The following is an 18,195-nucleotide window of genomic DNA, read 5'->3' on the forward strand; positions in this document are numbered from 1 at the left end:
TCAACGCCATCTGTTTCATATGGCCAAATTCCCCTCCAAAGAGAGATGAATTGCTCCCCAATTTCCTCATAAATATTATATGGATTGTATTCCAAAGAGAAGAAATCAACAAATGTCACACCAAATAGCCATGTGCTAAAAATTAACAAATGATGGCAGATATAAGCTAAAAATTGGTCTAGCCATGTGCTAATAGGGATCGACACAACACAGTAGTATATGCCAATCCATGTCATTTTACACTATATATATATATATATATATATATATATATATATATATATATATATATATATATATATATATATATATATATATATATATATATATATATATATATATATATATATATACTCTTTAAAGACATGATCCCTATGTCACACACTTATTAGCATGAAACATCATTCCGACCAGACCGATACAAAGTGTGCGGTATGTCCCAGTCCAAGCATGTACCAGTACACACACCAATACAACATGGATCGTCATTTCAATCTGACTTATTAAAAAAACTGCTTACTAAATGGTTCGCCCTCATCATCCACGATCAGCTCCTGTCGATTGTTGCAGTCCGCCATCTACCATCAATTGTAGATACACTTCCTCCTCTTGTCTTCCTTATTGCCTCCTCTTCATCCTTCCTCTTCCTTCTTTCTCTTCCTCCATTTTCCTTATCTTCCTCCCCCACTTCCACTTTCTTGCTCTTCATTCCTCCACTTCCCTCCTTCCTCTTCTTCCACCACCAGTTGTTTCTTCCTCTTCTCCTTCCTCTTTGAGTCAATACATGGCTACCGACTGATACATACCAGTTCAGCCAGGGAGTGATATGGGAGGTCGATACAAGACAATAGGCCTTGCTTATTAGTATTAATAAAAAGTTCTAAAATCTTAATCAATAATGATATCAGAATCCCATCGAGCCAGTGCATATCAGTTGGACATCCCAAGACATATAGAAAAGTTTGTTCAAAGTTGAGGTTGTTAGATATACTGTGGAGACAGCATGCTGGTACCTTGCTGCATAAGTACATTCTGTTTCACCAATATAACTAGAAATTTTGGACCATGGCTGGTAATTCCAAATAGAAATACACTTACAACAATTAAAAGCTCAGCACAGAAGAACAAATATGACAAAATCTTTTTTACTTTCCCCCATAAATCTCTGTTTAGTTCATGTCTCACAATCAAAAGGAGATATTCAACCATGGGGGAGAAGGAGGCTGACAAATCTGGTACATCCACTTTCATAACAATAATAGCGATAATAATAATAGACATTGCTAAGTAAAATAATATCAGCAATAAGAACATCCTCATTAAAAAAAGCACCTGAATACTTGCTAAAGGTGAATCTCTTGACATCCCTGAATGCAACAAGAGCTCAACTAGATCTATGGCAACTGAAACTTTCATTGTTATCCATGTTCCTTTATGCTGGCGTTCTTGGAGAAACCCAACAGCACTTGAAGGTGATGCTGAAGTTAGCAAAACATCATTTTCAGATGTTCCAAATATTTTTTCCAGAGAAGGCACAACATGTGGAGTCTCAGAGAAGTTAGATGATGCACATTCTGTAATTACATCGTACTCTCGGTTAGACAAAGCAGCTTTTAGAACTTGTATCTGAAAAAATGATAAAAAAAAATAGAGGATGTTGTTAGCGTACCAAATAAAAGGGAGCTTTCAAGAAATGTAACTGAAACCATTAAATGGATTCGCACAACATTACCTTAATAAGAGCTTCTGTGCTTGGAATTTGATGCAACAAATCACGCAGGGATCTCTGGATTACTACAGATAGTCCTTCAACATCTTGGATGATAGTTTCACCAGACTTCATCCCGATACCAACTGTCAAGTTGATGTCCTTTACCTTCATTCAGACAGTTTCACTTTAAAGAACAAGTAAAATGTGAAATCAAGTAAATTGTTTAGCAGTGACTGGATTTAGGATGTATTTAATATTGTTAGAAGCTAAAAATTGAACAATTTAAATGTATTTCTCAAGATATCAGTTAATAATGCAAGAGAATATATTGTATTAACTCCATCAACCGTTGAAGCACCAATCTCAGCCGTTGAAAGAAAGAATTAATATTTGATCAGGGACAATATCGTCAAGTGAAGTCAAACTCAATCTCAATCATTGAAGAAAGATGCTGCTCATCAAAACCAAGCCAAATATCAACTGTTGAAGCACCAATCTCGCCGTTGAAGCAAAGGGCAACTTATCCACATCAACCCCACATCAGCACACCACTTTGCCATGGAGCAATGCAATCAAGGTGTTCGATGCTTGTCCATAGCACTTTTCCTTTCATGTTTTCTGTTGGTTTTCGGTGTTTTCGAGTGTTTTCTTTAAGGCAGCATGTACAGGGCAAAAAGTACTGCCATCAGCCCCATTTTTGTTTTGTGTTTCTATCATGTAAAACTCAAAAACGATTATGGCTATGTGGTGCCACACAAAAGGGAAAATAGCCAAAACAGCCCTATTATCATGTGCCACGGGATGACTTCTAGCTGATGACCTTGCGGTACAAAACGTCAGTCGTCTCAGCACCTTAGAATCCCCTGGGAGGCACTGAGACAAACGAGGACTTGGTTATATGTCTAAGGGGTGATGCAATGTCTTTAGTGTGCCCGCTTTCCATTCGACAAAAGTGATAGGTGAAGATTAGGTCTAAATCTGCCTTTGGAATCCCTTTATGTGTGCTTGTTTAGCCCATTTTCGATAGCCTTTTGTGCCTAACAAAAGTCAGTTGCTTTATGTTGTTTGCAATTCCGATTATCTTGCCTTTTCGTGTTGCGACGACGATAATTTCAAACATTCGCCTTTCTAACCTTTTCTTCTCTATGTAGGTCCTTTGTGGACTACACAAGATTAAGGTCTAGGCTGACTCTTACGGATAAATATCTCTTGGGTGTTGCCCGTCTTAGGCAATCCCAACTAAGGACATGACAAAATGGTATCACAGTGGGTCAAGCAAACCAAGGTTTGACGCACTGATGCATACCGCTCAAGAGGAGCATGGCACTTGAAGTGATGTTCCAATGGAGAAAGTGTTCTCTCATGCAAAAGTGGCACAAGTTAAAAGGCAACCTGAACGACATAGAAGGACCAAAGAAAGAATGGTCAAGTCGGAACTACGACTAGATATTGTCAACCAAAAGTTGGTAGAGGTCTATGGAAACCGGGAGTGCTTCAAGGTGGTTGAGTCCATGCAAGAAGGGTTAAAATCCGGCCTAGATCAACTAAAGATCCAAGTTAAAAAGTTGACAAACGACACGAGAGAGTCTATGCAATACTTACAAGCAAGGTTTGACGTACCGAAGTGTACCACTCGGTATGGGTGGTACATATCGGTCCAACAACGGACCGGTATGGGCAGTACATCAATACACCCCAGTATACCAAATGTCGGTACGCTTGGTATAGCTCGGAACGTACCGTACCGATAGCTGGTCAATACATCGGTATGGACCGGTAATGCGAACCATGCTTACAAGAACAAGGAAATTGTCGACTCACATGTCGACAAGGTATACAGTTTCGAATAACGGGCGATACGTACCTGTCCAATAGCATACCGATACGTGGACCGTGGAGGCTCGTCGTTCGTTTTGATAGTAAAATCAGCAATAAGGTATATCTATATATATGATTATTTAATTCACTTAAATTTTAGAGTTTATATTGTAACAAAATAGTCTAACAATTCAAATGATTTTTCTGTAAATATTTCAATATTTACAGAAGGACAATCTGTGACGGATTAAAATATGAACCTTACACAAGATTATTCCTCAAAGCCCGAAAAAGATATATGATACTATTCTTACCTAATTTACATTGATTTTGCTAAACTTAAAAACCCTATCCTAACTTTTTTTTTATTTTTAGGTATTTTCGAAAAACTTTACACCTAAATTAGGTGTACTGCTCGGTACGCCCTGGCATACCGCTGGGTACACGATACCGTACCGTACCGAGCCAAGCTCGAAACACTGGTACGATATGGTATTCCAATCCTTCCGTGTTGGTACTCATACAAGTTATGCATACAAGTGAAGGAATGTCTTGCGGCCACCTCTCATCGAGAGTAAAGGCTCCCGAACTACAGAGTTACAGGGGTGCTCGGGATGCCAATGAGCTAAAAAACTTCTCATCAATATGGAACAGTACTTTAGAGCGACCCAACCTAAATCAGAAGATTTCATAGTGCCGTTAGCAATAAGGTATCTAATTGGTGATGCAAAACTATGGTGGCACACACATTAGGAAGAAATACAGCAAGGTCGCTGTAACATCGACACTTAGGATGCATTGAAGGGGGAATTGCAAACTTAATTCATGCCAAAGAACACAAAGTTCATAGCACGACAGAATTTGCAGTAACTTCGCCAAACCTCAACAATTAAGGATTATGTAAAGAAGTTTCTGCACTGATGCTATACATCCCAAAGATGTTCGAGAAAGACAAACTTTTCTGCTTCCTTTAAAGTCTAAAACCGTGGGCTCAGTAGTTGTATTGTTGAAATATTCGCAAGCTAGCAAATGCAATCATTGAAGTAGAATGGCTCCCAGATTTCTATTTAAAGATAAGAGAGAGAAAGAAGTACTGATCGGAGAAGGGATCTCTAAAAGCTTCCAAATGCAATGACTCAAAGAAGAAAGGTGCTCTGACAGGACATGGATCTATATGGAACATCCCAGAGTCAGATAAATGTCTTGTGCAATGGAAAGCATTCAATGATTGAATTCTCACAACAAAAGGAGGCGCTCAATGTCCTTACGACTTTTTTCCAACCGGAGGAGAAGGGCTCAGAGAGGACAAAATCTTTCAGCTCAAACAAGTTGTGTTCGAATAGCGACAACTCATCACCAGAACCTCGTATGGGAGTTGTGTATTTGCTGAACGCATTACATGGAGAAGTCCGGGAGAAGCTTGAGTGGAGGCCAAAGAAGAAGACTAACTTGAACTCTTCAAGCTCGAGTTTGTTAGAATCAAGCATTGACAAAGGATCATCAAAACAATCTCACATTGGGATGGTGCAATTATTGAATGCACTAAAAGGTCGAGTGGGGGGGGGTAGTCGAAGGTACTGCCGAAAGAGGCAAAGGCATATAACAACCTGTTAATGTTCCATGGATATCAAGCTGAAAAGGAAGGCAACTTGCGCATTAATGGACACAAGAGCCACACAACTTCATAGCAGACTAAGAGACAAAGTAATTTGGATTGAAGCTAGCAAAGAGTCCGAGCCACATAAAAACAGTCAATTAGGAGGCGGAGCCTATTTTTGGATTGGTGAAGGTAGTCAACATCCAGATTGGAGATTGAAGCTGGAGCACCAACTTCATGACGCTTCCCTTAGACAATTTCCAAGTCATTCTTGGGGTGGAGTTCCTAAACTCTCTCATTCTGATCGATGCAGATTCTCAATACATGGTCACACTTTTGAAAAGAGCTTTGAAGGACATACATATACTCTTGCAAGTGATATAAGCATCAAGGCAGAAAGACCTGACTTATCTCATAGTAATGCAGCTGGAGTCAAAAGGTCTCAATGCAAGGCAAAGGTCCATCAGACACTCTTGAAGAATATGCCGATGTGCCAACAACTTGGTTGCCAAAGCCCTTTCTACGAAGATGTAAAGTCGAATAGTAGTTTGAACTCAATGAAGGAGTCGAAAATATAGTCAACCATCCACGTTGGGCATCATTTTCGAGGTGGGAGAATCTCTAGGACCTCTCAAACAAGCTGCTAGACGACAGATTGCTCTAGAGCTCATCTTTGCTCGTGGGCATCTCAATGCTTTCAAGAGGCAAGACCGAGCTAGCAATTGTCAATGCCAAGCAAACGACCAAGGAATCAGAGTTAGTAAAGTCCATGCAACGAGAGGCTGCAGTGACCACACCAAAAAGTTATAGTTTGATTGGCAGAAGATCAATTGGGAAATACTTCCTAAGTCACAAGGTATGCAAAAGCAACTGATTAGTAGAGGCAAGGGATCGCAACGACCTCGAGTCCAAGGGGGACTCGACTACCCAAGAAGAACTTGATTGAGAAAGCATGAAACTGAAGGCCATGAACATCAGAAGATGAGGCATGGTACAGCAATAGCGAGTCTTCTGAGCACTGACCAAACTTGTGCACGGAAGGGGAGAGCACCTTTCTGACCACAACTAGGGAGTGGCCGATCCCAAAGACATACCCAAATCCATCATATAAGTGCTTTACAAGGACAAAACCCAACTCAGGTTCAAGCAACACTTCCGGAGTATAAGCTCCAACTAGCAACAATCAAGCTCTTGCAAGGTAACATATCAAAGGGGCTTGAACGCAAGCATGAGAGCTCTTCTCTTGCCAACCAAAAGGTCCGAAGGATTCAGCGAGAAGTGTTCCAACTCAACCAACTTCCCCATCTGAATCAGTTCAGCGACGAGTTGCAGAGTGGGCGAATCGTAGTCGATGACTCAACAAAAGCTGAGAAGCATGTTGTTGTTGAGGATGATTAATTTTCAACGTCCAAGGAGGCTTTGACTAAGGCATCGAAGGAATAAATGGGGGAGAATGTTATGGAGCAATGTAACTAAGCTGTTTGACGCTTGTCCATAACACTTTTGGATTCTTGTTTTCTATCGTTTCTGATGTTTTTGAGAATTTTTTGTTAGGCAACATGTATGGAGCAAAAAGTACAACTGTCAAGCCCATTTTTGTTCGTCGGTGTTTTTGTTGTTTCTATCATGTAAAACTCGAAAATGTTTTTCGTTGTGTGGCACCACGCGAAGGAGAAAATAACCAAAACTGTTCTCATGTGTCATGGGCTGATTTTTGGCTGACGACCTTGCAGTGCGAAACATCAACCGTCTTAGCATCTTGGAACCTCTTGAGTAGCACTGCGACGGATGGGGCCTTGGTAACAAAAGACACGGACATACATAAGCATTAAATCAAACATCTTGTTTAGAAATTTATCCGTGACATTCTCCCCCACTTATTCCTTCGACGTCCTCGTCGAAGCCTTTGTCGACACTGCAACTCCTCGTCTTTGCTGAGTCTTCAATCTTCTACTCCAGCGGCAATGCGCCTCTTAGCTCCCAATTGCTCTCTGCTATTGTTTTTGAGTAGTCGAACCTTTTGATCCGCCATGCTGCTTCAACTCGCCAATGACTCTGACTCTAGTGTGGGGTTGGCTGAGTTGTATTGATCCTTATTGGTTCCTGCGGATCCTCCAGATGAAGAAAAAGACCATTCTTACTATACGTCAGTCTCTCAAATGCCTCATGCTGCTTGAACTAGGTGGATGCTTGTTGGAGCTTTAACGAGCATCGCCTCGCAAACTTCTGAAGTTTTGGGTCCTTCCTCCGTAAAATTTGCCCATTGACTCTTCTTTCACTTAGTTGTCACTTCCAAATAGATTCGCATCACTTCCGCTTTCGATTAGCATTTCGTTGGAAAATGAAGCGGACAATCTACTCTCAGTAGCACTGATCACCGTTGGTAAGGATTTGACAACTATTGTCTTCTATTATCTTCGAAGGGTCTTTGAACCTGTGCAGAGCTCCTCTGCTGGATAGATAAGAAAATTGGGGTACTCGGTTTCGCCTATTCTCTTAAGAGTTGAGAAGGCAAAGGGTACTTGACTTCGCCCGCCTCCTCGAGGGTGTACTCCAGGCATCGAGCTGGTTACTGGCTTTCGCCTGCTCTTTGCTCATACTTCTGAAGCACTTGAAGTGTTTGTACTTCTTGCATTGAGTTAGTTACTGTGATTCACCTTCTCAACGCTATCGAACTTCTGGAATACAGGAAGTTTTCACCCCAACTTGGAGTAATTCTCTAATAGATTTGGTCGCCTCTGGGATTGTACCGTCTTCTCCATCAACCCTGCCGCCTACTCCACTGAGTAGCAAAGGTACAGCACCGTGTACTGCCTGCTTCATTCCTTGGTCATGCACTCTTGCTTGACCCAAAGTCCTTCACTTTCGGCTATCTTGATGAGAAGCTCGTTGACACCGGTCTTACGAAGTTCCTTGGCCTCTGCCCTTCAGCCTTGTCTCGGTAGTTGGAGTTTGCCTCTGCATGCTCCACCTCCTCGACTCCTTTCACGACCAAGCGCTCTCCCTCCATGAGAGCAAGGGATCAACGACTTTCACGGAAGTCCCACCTCTACAGTACCATGGCGTTGCCATGCCCATGGCCCTACTATCCATCGCCTCACATCTGCATCCCTTTTCTTCATGATCAATAGATATGTCTCTGTGGCACTCATTCGAGTCCACCTTCATTCTAACTGATGCTTGATTTTGGGTAGCTAAGTCCCTCTGGACTTATCGTCGCTTCTTTGCCCCTTTCGACCCTTTGATTCAACACCTGTGTTCTCCAAGCAGCTCCCTTTGATCGATGGAAAGACAGATTGCAACTCTCATGCATGGCCTTTGCCATCACGTTATAGGGTTTGCACCGATTCTGTTCTCCTTAGCTTCCTTGGTGGCAACGTTCGCTTACTCGACCTTGTCCTCTGACTTGCCGGGCTCCCTTAAGCGAATATGAGCTCTGGAGCTGTCCAACTCTCCAGCTGCTTCGATCATACCTCTATATGATCAAGTCCCTCCCATGGGACTCACTGGTACTTGCATTCGAACTTTTCCCTTGGTGGAACACAGCCCCCATATGCTGATGACCAAGGCTTTCATCCGATGCAAAATTCGATGCATGCACAGAAGACCCGCCTCTGCGGTACCATGGCCTTCACTCCTTGAATCCATAGCTCTTCTTGTCATCGTGTTGTTCACCGAAGTAGAGCTTCCAGTAGCTCCCGATCATACCTCAGTATGATCTAGTCCCTTACGGGACTCATTCATGTGTATCACATTGCCACGAACTGTTCCACCACGATCCGCTGCACTATGTCGCCTCCTGGTGACATCTCCATTGCATTCTGATCCTTGTGGGATGAACTCGAATTGTGATCCCTTCATGTGTGGCCTCTGCCAATACATTGCAGGGTCTCTTCCACCTTCGATTTTGTTCGCTCCTTTGGCAATCGACCTTCATCCACCTACTCTTGGGTCACACCTAGATGAAGTACCGCTCTAGGACAATCCGTAGCCTAGTAGCTCCCGAAGTCCACTGACTTCGCTACAATTAGTACACCATTGTCTGGATCCTAGGCCTCTACCCCTGCCAGCACAATCTCCGCTGCACACCGCTTCCTTCATGGCAACTTGAATGGCAACACTATGGCATATTCTTCAAGAGAACCCGCCTTCGCATCCTCTTGCCCCGTGCCAAGGCTTTCTGAACCCAACTTCGCCTCCGCAAGTTGAGTCGCCTTGGTTTCTCAATCATATGCTTCTCCGAGTTAAGGTGCATGTGCCCAGAAGGTCCCTTCGTCTTTGGCACCATACAAGATGAGTTCGCTCCGTCAGAATGAAGGACCCATGGAACAACATGATCCTGCTCTTGCCTCTGCAAGAGTTCATGTCCTTGACCTCTGTCCAAGGAAAGCACTGTGTCTCCGCTCCATATTCCATCTTCTATGCTGGCTCCCTTCATGCGGCTTGGGTACTTCGTCAAATTACACCCAAGTTGCTCCACTCGTTTTTGCATTGAGCTGATGGTAGCCCTCGCGCCCACCATTCCACAGGTGAACCCTCCCTTGAGTTCGATCTTCATATCGACTCCAAGTGTGACTTCATTTATGTTGCTTTAGGTCGCTCCCCCACTTGATCTCGCAATGCATCCACCAATGCATTCTCTCAAGCGAGATCATGTGACGACTCCTCGCCGCTTGCTCGGTCTATAGAGCTTCGTGGAGTTGTTGTTTGTTGAGGTACTCCTCAACATATGCGGTCTGTTACACATGATTCTCCCTTTGGAGAGCCGGGACTTATCCCTCCTAGATATCTATCCCGTTGGAGCAACATCACTCTTCGTTTCGGAGACCACCATCCCCTTGGACTACTCCGATTTGCTGAACAAACTGCGTATTGTTTTGCCTCCTACAAATGCACTTGCTAGATTGCGACACCATGTCAATACAGCCCCCACTGCACCCCTCAAGGCCTAGCAACATACTGAACACGCTGCACACTTTAACCTCCTACGGACGTATCCTTCTCATGCCGAAGAGAAAGTTTCAATGCTCCGCGGCGCCGAGTTTCGGTCGCCTTGGGATGGCCACGAACATTCTATCGTCCGCATACAAGCCCATGCATGAGAACCGAATTCTTCGAGTTAGTCATTCCCCTCACCTCTGTGAGCTTTACACAACTCTTTCGGTCGCTGAGCAACTCATTCCACCTTGCATGGTCTCATCCTTTACCAAGCACCTCGCTTGCCTTGAGCACCATCAAGTATAGTTGTCAACGTTGAGCCATAGCTCAAACTCAGCCATCCCAACATTTGTGCGCTCTGCATTCTTCCAAGCTTGCTTGTTCTCGTGATGTCTCTTGCGCGAAGGGTTGGCCATTCCTCTGAATGTCAATCTCAGATGCCCGCTCCTCCGAGCAACTCCTTTTCCCTACATCTCCATGCCCTTTTTCCTCCAAACGGTCGCGCATGTGCTGACTGCCCTCAACGCAGCCCCGTTAGGTCCCCCACGTTTGCATGCCAAGTGTTTCTATGAGTGCTTGTCTCGCTCTGATACCATCTGTCACAGACTTAGCTGGTTTTGCCTAAGTCGTGCGGCACCCTTGTATGTCCGTCCGCAAAGGTCAGCCTCCCCAAAGCCTCCCATGGTCCCTTAGGACCCATAAAAAAGAGAACGGGTTAGAGAAAACGCTTCATTCGGGATCCACAGGCAAACATTTCCGAAAACACTTCATAAACAATGCAAATTACAAACAGACTTTACAATCTCTGAACAATTGCACAACAAAGTGTCAAAATGGTCCATTACAGACCGAAAATCTCTCACAAGTGTCCACATGACACAACCTTTATTTACAAGCCTAAAGCAACCACCAAACCCAACTAAAATGGGACTATTAAGTCTTCGGTCGTCCCTCTACATGTTGTGCAAAGCATGAATATACCAAAAAACACGGACATACATAAGCATTAAATCAAACATCCTGTTTAGAAGTTTGTCCGTGACAAGTTGAGGGTGGTGCATGGACTGAGGAGCAATATTTTACATATGCCACCCAAGATTCAGATCATGGAACTCGACAAGGTACTGGTCAAGTTTATGCGCGGAAGGAGAAAGGGAAGGCAGTAGATGAATTTGAGCAGATGCGACAGAGCCTACATAATATAGACACAGAAAAAAGCTCATCGTATTATGGAGAATCATACGAGCAACAACAGTATGGTGATAGTTGGTCATCCTTCTCTGAGCAACAGTATGATACAGAGCAGCAAATCAATAGCGAAAGTAGAAGCTCTGACATTCATCAATATATGCCTCAAGAGCTACGTCGGACAAATATGATTCATGACGATCAGCCTACGATCAGCACCACATTGATGCATCAATGACATACAGTGTATCAATACACTATGTCATGGGATCAATTTCATGATTGGGTCCAACAAACATATCATATTGATATGCAGATGTATAGGATCAAGGACACCGATCCACCACCCGTGGAGGCCCGTCGTTCATTTTGATGGTAGAATCAACAATCAGATATATCTACATATATGATTATTTAATTCATTTGAATTTTAGAGTTTATATTGTAACAAAATAGTCTAACAATTCAAATGATTTTTCTGTAGATATTTCAATATTTACAGAAGGACAATCCATAACGGATTGAAATACGAACCTTGAACAAGACTTCCTCAATGCCCGAAAAAGATATATGATACTATTCTTACCTAATTTACATTGATTTTGCTAAACTTATACTATTACTATATTTATTTCTAACTTAAAAACCCTATCTTAACTTTTTTTTTCAGATATTTTCGGAGGGTTTTACACCTAAATTAAGTGTACCGCTCAGTATGCTTGGTGTACCGCTCGGTACACCGTACCGAGCCTACCTCAAAACATCGATATGGTACGGTATTGCAGACCTTGGTTAGGAAGGCAAATGGTACCATTGTCTAGAGGAAAAAGAAAAACAAGTTTCCAATAGGCACATCCGACTTGCTAACTCAACAGGCCTGGCAGTTTACACTCAACTTAGGCCACATGGTGGCTGTTAGAGTCTGGACCAAGGATCATCTTTTTATTGGCAATCTCCATGCTAGCATGTCAAATGTCGGTACAGTAAAGTATGAACAATATGTCTTAATTAAGAGCATTTATAGCACTAAAGATATTATATTCAAATGATCAGAAGTTATTAAAATTTAATGGGTCATTCATCTAATACTATATTAGTAAAACTAACAATGCATGATCAGCAGATAACTATTACAAGTTTATACAAGCATCCACTTGTGATGTAATATAAATAAATGTTACAAACTATTGTCATTTCATGATTTTATTAAATGCTATAAGGCATCAGTAGACTATTAATGATGCTAAATACTTTGATACTGATGCACCCTTGTCATTACCAGATAAAAAACATTTTAAAGGTCATTCTGAGAAAGACATCAGTGCAAACAGAAAAATGTAGTTTCACAATGAGTATACAAACATGACAAGCTGCTTCAGTTTGGTAATATCCTTTTTGTTTCAGTCCACCTAAAAGTTCTAATCTCGGTCCAATACCGGCTTCGGCAATCTACGAAACTGGTGTGGTACTGATATACCAAGCAGAATAGCAATCTATACATCCGGTTTCACCTGAAATACCGACCTCCACTGGAAAATATGGTATGACACCAATAAATATTGGTCAGTGAGCACCACAACTACTAGAATTTGAAAGCATGAGTCCACCACTCTTTGGGGTTTTTGTTCCAACCACAGCTTTTATTGGTTTAGCAAAGCCTAAAAAGAAAAGGTTCATCATTGCTAACGTTAAAGATTGTCATTTCCTAGCTGTGGAGATATGTCAATACCAGTCTGACAAGGTACAATAATGCACACTCCTGTGTCGAACATTGGAAACTAAAAATTGTCCTAGCCAAATATAAACACTCTCAGAATGTCAACCATGGCTCAACAAGCCAACACCTTTATAGCTTGAGACATGCCAACACATGATGACCAAAATGACAATCCTCGGCTTAAACTGCAACTCCTAAACTAGCCACATCCATACTCAATAACATCTCGAAACAAACAATCACATCCTAACAATCATCTCTATGACAAGGCCCCAGTGCTTTTTTGTTATTGCAAATCCTAAACCAGCCACATCCATAGTCAAATAACATCTTGAAACAAACAATCACATCCTATAAACATCTCTATGACAAGGCCCAAGTGCTTTTTTGTTATTTCATGGATCGTTTCTCATGCACCAAAAGTTTCCATGCAATAGGAGGACATTCATCTCTCTTCATTAGATGTATCAAACTATACAGTTTAATAAAAGCAGGTAACCATCTGCACAGAGCACATGGCTTTCAGGTCAATAGCCCAAAAAGAATCTAGACTAAGAAATAGAACATGGGATGATTTTACAATCAACATATACATTTGAATGTAAAAGCCTAAATGTACATGCACGTTCAGCTCCAGCTAAAAAGAAAAGGAAAGCAGTTTAGAAGATTGGCAGCCTTTTAAAATGTCAAATAAATATTGATGGTGAAAAACTTTTAACATGTACTTTGCATGCTTGCAAAAGGAGGCTGAGATAACACAACAGCTTTTCACCCAACGAAAAACAAAATCAAAAGCACAGAACCTAAACTACTAATGAAGCATACTTTGATAAACATTGTCTCCTGGTGGACAGCACTCATCTCAGTCTTATCTTCACCAAGCCATTGAAATGAGTTGTGGACAGTAATTTGAAGCACATCAAGCTCCAAATAGCTGCAACAAAAAGTAAATATTCTGAGGCCCAAGTAAATGTATTGTTAAGAGACTACATGTGCCATAAAATGCTTAACCATGACATGAAACATGTCTCAGAGGACTTACTCCAAGCTTTTTGTATGACGTGGCATCAAAATTATTGGTCTACTGAGTGACAGATCCAACTTGATAGCTGTAGATCCTTCAATTTCAGTCTTGCTAACCCACTTTTCGGAGTTAGTTACTTGATCTTTCAGCTTAACAACACCCTCTGCATTGCTAGGTAGTAGCCCCATAAAGTAACTAATAACCTGCACAAATTAGTTTCTAACTTCATTGACTGAACTACAACAATTAAGTGGATTCATCAACAGCTTACCTCCTGCACAAAACGGTTCAAGTAAACAATCCGTACTTCAGAAAACTGTCCTGTTAGACTGTAGTCATAACCCATGTAGTCATCATCATCTGTGCTGAATGAACTAAAATTAAGCTGCATAGGATGACATCAAAGATTATGTTATTCCAGTTCCAATAATCGCTAACTATCAAGGTGAAGAAACAACAGAAAGCAACATGGAAATAGCTGCAAGAAGACAAGGATCAGAAGATAACAGAGCACAACATCACTTGTGGAATTGAAACAAAACATCAACTAGCATAATTGCGACCATAATGCAGCAGCCCAAAGCAGGTTAGAAGTTGTACAAAAGGAGATCCATTTGAATAATCAAATAAAGAAAGGAGAACACAGACATATACGACCACAAGTTATCAACCATGTGTATCTTTCTGGATTAACTGTTATGTAAATTGCTGGACCACCAAAGACAATTCCAATTGAGCTGAATTTAAAAAGTATAGAGAATATAAAGCTTAACACCTGATTTTTCATTCTAAAATGTCAAAAATCAAATCTCAAAATAAAATGTTTCCAACTGTTTACACAATTGGATAACATTATATTCTGAGAGGGAATAACTGCACAGAGGGTCATAATGTAAGAAGCACAAAAGAATCATACATGTAAAAGATCATATCTGTAAACAGCACGTAGAAATCTAATTTACTAAAAGTAACCAGGAGTTATGGTCACCAGCATATTTATTCCAACAACCTTACAGGACTAGTATTTTTTCCTAAAAAGAAACTTCATAAAGTCAAAGATCTATTACATCCTAGACCATGTTCCTCAGAATAAAAGATAAATAAAAAAGGAGGGCCACTTTGACCTTCACACCTGACCCTCTCCAAAATCCATATAGCATGTACAGAAACAGAATGAGCAATAATCAGAAATACTCTTGTACAGATATATTCCCAACTCCAAAATAAATAGACTCTACTAGTATTTAATTGTTCAAATTTACATGGAATGGTTAAAAATCTAATACAGATATCGCTCCTCAGTTCAAAGTAATGAACAGTTAGCTCACATATGAATGCAAAAAAAAGTGAATATCCACTTTCATACACCCAGACGAAATGGTGTGTAATGATTGATCTCTCAACAACCTCCCCAAAAAACAAACAGTACCCACCAATTATTCATTGCATGATTGGGTTTTTTATCGGATGTTGACCAAGTCTGCATGTGCAGTTCCCTGCCAAAAAGGGCAATGAACTATCATGAACTACCATTACCAACAAAATCTAATAATTTGATGTAACCGCAATGGCATTCCAATCTGCCTTTTGAAGTCAAAACCGCAATCAAAACAAAGTTCACTGTTCCATTATATCCTCATAAAAGAGAATCTATGCTAAATGGTATCCAAACTAGTTCTATGTTGTCTTGATCTCAATTTTAAAAAGAAGTCAACACTATGCATGAGGCAAAATCTTAGATTTATGACAAAATAGCTTTAACAGATATCCTGTGTCAAGAAGTTAACATTGAACATGCATCTTACATATATAAATAATTGAGGAATGCTACTCTATTACCTGATAAACTAAATTTTTCACTTACATCATCCAAGCATACATCAAGTAAGAATGCCATGCAAAGAGAAAAAGAGTAAGATGTCAACCATAAAAACATCATTCCTTTCAAGGGTGTGCCTCAGGAGATAATGATATTAACATGAACAACCTATATTTGCTAATACAAGTGAAGATGTGAAGAAAAATTCATTTTAGAAATACACCAGGTTTGCAAATTGAAATTGCAAGATAAAGCCAGGCGAACTGTACCTCAACAAATGAACTCCCTCCCGGATCTCTCATATCACAAACCCAGAAGTAGGGATGATTGCTAGGAACACTGTCATCACTAATTTTCAGGTTTCCAAGTGCAGCTTTTATACTAAATGAAGAAGGGAACACCTTAGGGGAATTAAAGAACAAAGTTAGCACAAAGGTCCAACTTTTACTTGGGGATTAATCATACAGTTAAAAACGAACCTTAATATCAGTGAGCAAATTATTCTGCGATAATGTAGCAAATGAAGTCCCATCCTCATTCATCAAGAAAATTTGTGCCATGGCCATATTTAATGTTAGATGAAAAATAATTCTGGTTTTACCACTACCAAGTAATCCTTTGACTTTAGACTCTTCAAAAATAGTTGTATTGGCCTCATTAGGGAGAACACTTTGTGATGACCTGTCTAGAGGTGTCTTCTGAATGATTTCGTCGGCATTGTCATTTTCCTCCGAAATGTTTATAGCATTAAAAAACTCCAAAGTCGCCAGTATAGTCGGCCGATGAAAGAAAAAGGACAGTGTGGCAAGAGTAACCATTACCTGATAATGCATTTGAAGTGAACAAATTAAATCTAACAATTACTTGACATAAGTTGCCAAGCTATTTAAGAAGATAAACTCACCTTGTTATCCAAATTATTATAGTGAGAAGAACTTTGATCATATATTATTATCTGAGCTTTCACAAAACTATCCAATATATCATTTCTATTCAAGTTCAAGCTCCAGTTCTCAGCATCAGGTGTTAAACCAGGGATTCTACAAAAACTAGGAGGTTTTAAGGAAAGCTTTGGAGACGGAAAGGAATCTTGGCCACTGAAATTGTCAACAAGATCATCCAGATCATCCAATGCTTCGAAAAACTTTTCACTGTCACTTTTCTTAAAAGAGTTGTTTTTGACTTTATCTGCACCAATATCGGTAAAGGATGACAAGTTATGCAATGCTGTGGCTTCTTCACTATTGATAAATGATCTTGCAATATATCTGGGTGTTCTTCCTCCCTCATAGCAAAATTGATCTTCAATTTCCAGTGACTTTAAGACAGTTCCAATAAAAATATTTTTCTCCCTCATGGAAAGCTCCACCTGATTTTAGGAAATTATGTTAAAAGAAATGAAAACATACACACAACAAAGAAGAGAAAAAAAAATCTAAATCACAAGACAAAGTTACTTGGCCACCAATTGCTCGAAACTCAAATAGACGGTTTTCATGGCTGACCAGCATTTTCTTTAAACTTTGATTGCTCTATGAGATAAACAGTTGTATCACTTGAGTGTATATATAAGAAACTTTTAGCAAAGCCACTAATAGACTAAGAATCTTACTTGAAAACTACAGCTAAAACAGACCCTTAGTTCATCCAGAACACCAGTTACGAACAATCTTTCCATATACACTACATCTAACGTTGGAGCAATATCATAAGATTTGCCTTTAGTAGTTTCAGCTGGAGAAGAAATTTCAGATATGCTGCTTATTGTAGCAGGGCCCTGCATAAGAAGATAAATTATGTTCAATAACAGCCAATTATAGCAGCAGAACCATGCAAAACAGCTAAATTATGATTCGGTTAATGTTATAGAACTGCTTAACCTAATAAGTGAGAAAACAAAATTCAATGGTTTCACTTAACAACACCATTATTTACTGTTTACAAAAAAAATTTAATGAGAGTACACACTTTAACATATTGCTGGGTGGTACACTTTAGAATAATTAAGAAAACTCAGCATATTGTTTGCTGTTCACATGGACACAGGTATCAGACGTTGGAAGATAAGCACTTCAAAAGGGCTTACCAAAAAATATTTGGCAAGTCGCGAGGACCCAAAATTTTATTTTGCAGTCCCTATATGTGGTTCTTATCAGTTATCTCTAAGCCATGTAAAGAACACTAAAGCCACTAATATACTTGAGAGAACTGAATTGAGTAACTTCAGAATGACATGATACTAGATGATGTAAAACTAAGGTGACACAACATAAAGCATGAAGAGTTTGAGATATGCTCTAACAAAAATACCACTAACCAGGGTCTGTCGTACCGAGCCGTACCGCCCGATATGGGCGGTACATACCGGTCTGACAGATTGTCG

At 40.4% G+C, this 18,195-nt stretch overlaps 1 protein-coding gene across 1 annotated transcript in view; it reads right to left on the minus strand.

The window, feature by feature from the left end:
• LOC135587604 (uncharacterized) overlaps positions 1-18,195 on the minus strand; it is a 105,704-nt gene that overhangs the window by 54,031 nt on the left and 33,478 nt on the right. The window contains exons 22-31 of the mRNA XM_065079193.1: positions 17,425-17,589; positions 17,270-17,344; positions 16,717-17,181; positions 16,292-16,633; positions 16,082-16,213; positions 14,265-14,378; positions 14,012-14,196; positions 13,795-13,903; positions 1,733-1,876; positions 1,333-1,626 (exon numbers count right to left, since the gene is read on the minus strand). Coding sequence (XP_064935265.1) covers positions 1,333-1,626; positions 1,733-1,876; positions 13,795-13,903; positions 14,012-14,196; positions 14,265-14,378; positions 16,082-16,213; positions 16,292-16,633; positions 16,717-17,181; positions 17,270-17,344; positions 17,425-17,589 — 2,025 coding nt within the window. The remainder of the gene's footprint in view (positions 1-1,332; positions 1,627-1,732; positions 1,877-13,794; positions 13,904-14,011; positions 14,197-14,264; positions 14,379-16,081; positions 16,214-16,291; positions 16,634-16,716; positions 17,182-17,269; positions 17,345-17,424; positions 17,590-18,195) is intronic.

This window comes from Musa acuminata, chromosome BXJ1-8 (genome assembly GCF_036884655.1).
Source record: "Musa acuminata AAA Group cultivar baxijiao chromosome BXJ1-8, Cavendish_Baxijiao_AAA, whole genome shotgun sequence".
In the NCBI taxonomy this organism is placed as follows: domain Eukaryota; kingdom Viridiplantae; phylum Streptophyta; class Magnoliopsida; order Zingiberales; family Musaceae; genus Musa; species Musa acuminata.